The sequence below is a fragment of the Mus pahari genome, chromosome 20 (assembly GCF_900095145.1).
Source record: "Mus pahari chromosome 20, PAHARI_EIJ_v1.1, whole genome shotgun sequence".
NCBI lineage: Eukaryota > Metazoa > Chordata > Mammalia > Rodentia > Muridae > Mus > Mus pahari.
The window spans coordinates 30,797,233-30,800,629 of NC_034609.1; the positions used below are offsets into that span (position 1 = coordinate 30,797,233).

General features: G+C 44.4%; 1 protein-coding gene across 1 annotated transcript in view; it reads right to left on the minus strand.

Moving 5' to 3' along the window:
* Nucleotides 1-2,237: 2,237 nt before the first annotated feature.
* The window catches only part of Nqo1 (NAD(P)H quinone dehydrogenase 1), a 14,069-nt gene continuing 12,909 nt past the window's right edge, over nucleotides 2,238-3,397 (minus strand). Inside the window, exon 6 of the mRNA XM_021220562.2 lies at nucleotides 2,238-3,110. Within this exon, the coding sequence (XP_021076221.1) occupies nucleotides 2,805-3,110 (306 nt within the window). The 3' untranslated portion in view covers nucleotides 2,238-2,804. The remainder of the gene's footprint in view (nucleotides 3,111-3,397) is intronic.

A 3,397-nucleotide genomic window follows, 5' to 3' on the forward strand; every position in this document is an offset into this window, starting at 1 on the left:
ACTCTCACTGGCAAATCCATTCCTTCACTGGCACGATAGCCTACTTCTTTGGAATCCTGGTATATACTGAAAGACCAGCTGAGACCCTGTGAGAGCCAAAATTACATTTTAAATTTACTGTTCCTAAGAGATCCATGAAACAAAAAACACCCCTAACCTGTAAGCCTTTTGCCCAGGGACAGACATTTCCTGAAATGCTGGACACTGTTGTTTCTGAGAGATAACAAGCCCCGTGTTTTCACTCCCCTAAACAAGTTTGCTTCACTCGGCTGCACTGGGTGAGCTTTGATCACACGTAATGGAAAATACGATGGCATTATGGGGTTGTCATCTTAAGCCGCTGCAAAGTGTGACTTGGGGCCATTTCATGGAAACCCTGGACTAGACCTGCCCAGCGTCCATCCTCCTTGTCAGTATTTAATTAAAACTTGCTTCAAATTTGGCTGCAAGATTGTGGCAGTGGTCTTACTCCCAACCCATGGGAGTAACAACATCTAATGTCATGGACAGAAATTCAACTGGATTCTTGGATCATCTGTTGGATAGATCGATCTATCTATCTATCTATCTATCTATCATCCATCCATCCATCTAGATTCATTCTGTAAATTCTGTTCCTCTATATAACCCTGAATGAATTTGCCTGGTGCCAGAAGAAGTGAGTTGATTTGCTAAAAATGAATTCAGAAGCATCCACTATTGTCTGGTCTGCAAATTTTCTGGCCCCCTAGTTTTGTATACTTTCTTCCCATTTGCCACAAGAGGGCGCACTATCGTCATCTTGAATTTCACTGGGGGTGGAAAGAGAGCTACTTCAAGGTTTGTTTGTTTCTCATGTAGCCCAAGATGGTCTCAAGCTCTGTAGCTCAGGGTGACCTTAAATTTCTGACCTTCCTGTCTTGGTCTCCTGAGTGCTGGGATGATAGCCATGTGTCACCAACATGCCCAGTGTGCATTCAAGATTTTAAATTGAGCGGCTAGAGAGAGGTGGCTCGACATAAAAGCCCTTGCTGTCCTAGCAGAGGACCAAGTGGAGTTCAGTTATAACAGGGGGCTTACAATTGCCTGTAACTCCAGCCAGGAGATGTGATTCCACCTTCTAGTCTCCACAGGCACACCGTGCTCACGTGTGCATACACACCTAAATAAAACATAATTTTATGCCAAAATCGGGAACTGAGAGAGTAGTTCAACAATAGGGTACTTGGTTCACAGTTGTAAGACTATTCGTTAGACACCAACACACACACACACACACACACACACACACACACGCACACACTTAAAATTATTTACTATAAATAAGAAGGTCTACATGATATCCACACATTTCCTTAAACAGAGTGTAATTATAGGGCTGGAAAGATGGTTTCATAGCTAGGAGCAGCTGCCGCTCTTGCAGAGGACCTGAGTTTGACTCTCCAGCCTCCACTTTGAGTGGCTCACAACCACCTGTAACTCCAGCTCTGGGTGCTACAAGGTGCTATTCTGGAGTCTGTGGGCACTTGTACACACATATTCATCAACCCTCAGGCATGCACACGCGCGCACACACAATTAAAAATAAAACTGATCAACTGATCTTTAAAAATAAAAAAGGAATGTCATTGATTTCACAATATTACAGGAAAACCTCCCAGACGCTTGTATATGTCAAGCTGTTTTGCTTCGGTAGAAGGCTACTGGTTTTCATCTTGGCACTTAGGATTTATTTTTATGTGTACACCTGCTTTATTATTTATTTTTATTTCTATTTATTTATTTATTTATTTAGCTGCACTGTGTGCATGCAGTACCTGCAGAAACCAGAAGAGGACACTGGATTCCTTGAAACTGGGGTTAGAAAAGCGGTTAGCCTTTATGGAGGTTTTCTGCAAGAGCAACAAGTGCTCTTAGCTGCTGAGCCATCTCTCCGGGTCAGTAAGGGGTTATTGTTTTGTTTTGTTTTGTTTTGTTTTGTTTTTTTGGTTTTTCGAGACAGGGTTTCTCTGTGTAGCCCTGGCTGTCCTGGAACTCACTCTGTAGACCAGGCTGGCCTCGAACTCAGAAATCCGCCTGCCTCTGCCTCCCGAGTGCTGGGATTAAAGGCGTGCGCCACCACGCCCAGCCCGGGGCTATTGTTTTTAAGTATTAAAGGGCTTAAAGGCACGTGCCACCATCCGATGTGTGATATGTTCATTTATTTTGATTTAAAAAAAAAAAAAAAAAAACAAGGGATAGAAAGAATGAGACAGAGATCTGTTGTAAAATTCCTTTCCCAAGACCTGGGTGTGCTGTGTACAAGACAGAGAAGGGCTGGAGAGCCATCCCCCTGGGCGCCATGTCAGCCACTGCACAGTAATTGAAACCAGGATGTATCATAAACAGGCTTTAGCTAACTGCTAACCGCTAAACAAGTTAGTCCCCTGGCCATCGTTTTCTCTGAGCAATTCCCTTCTGCCCTAAACCACAGAGAGGTAATTAAAGGCAACGAATCTTGATGGAGGATTGGATGCCATCTAGCTGGGGCTAGCCCGAAGAAAAGGGTGTATATTGCATAAATGACCTAGAAGAGTAATTTCCAGCTTGCTTCTGCACTTCCCCCCTGAGTCACATCCCAGGCCACCTGAGGCCCCTAATCTGACTTCATTCATTTTGCCATTATGGCCACTGCAGAACTATCCAAAAAAAAAAAAAAAAACATGAAGCAAGCTTCCTCCTTTTCCCATCCTTGTGGAGCAAAGGAATAAAATGAAAGCAAGTCAAATAAGCTGGGGGGGGGGGGAAGAAAGCTGCATCTAACTATATGTTAGGGGAAAAAAGCCTTATTTTCTAGCTTTAATCTGGTTGTCGGCTGGAATGGACTTGCCCAGATGATGGCCCACAGAGAGGCCAAACTTGTTCTTCTTCTGCTCCTCTTGAACCTCTTTTTTCATTAAGAATCCCGCCTGAAAGTTGAGGTCAAACAGGCTGCTTGGAGCAAAATAGAGTGGGGTCTCCTCCCAGACGGTCTCCAGACGTTTCTTCCATCCTTCCAGGATCTGCGTGCGGGCGTCTGGTGGAGTGTGGCCAATGCTGTAAACCAGTTGAGGTTCTAGGACCTGGAAGCCACAGAAATGCAGGATGCCACTCTGAAGAGAAACAGAACACAGAGGTAAGTCACAGGACTTAAGTGTGTCCTGTAAACGGGCGTCAGAAGTTGATCTGCGAGGTGGAGAGCTGGCTCGGTGGTTAAGATTTACAGCTCTTTCAGAGTACCCGGCTTGGTTCCCAGCACCCAGATGGAGGGATTCACCTGTCACTCCAGTTCTAAGGGATTGGATGACCTTTTCTGACCTCTGTGGGCACCCACATAAACACAGCATACATACCCAGAACAATAAAAGGAATAAATAGAAATCTTAAAAAAAAAAAAAAA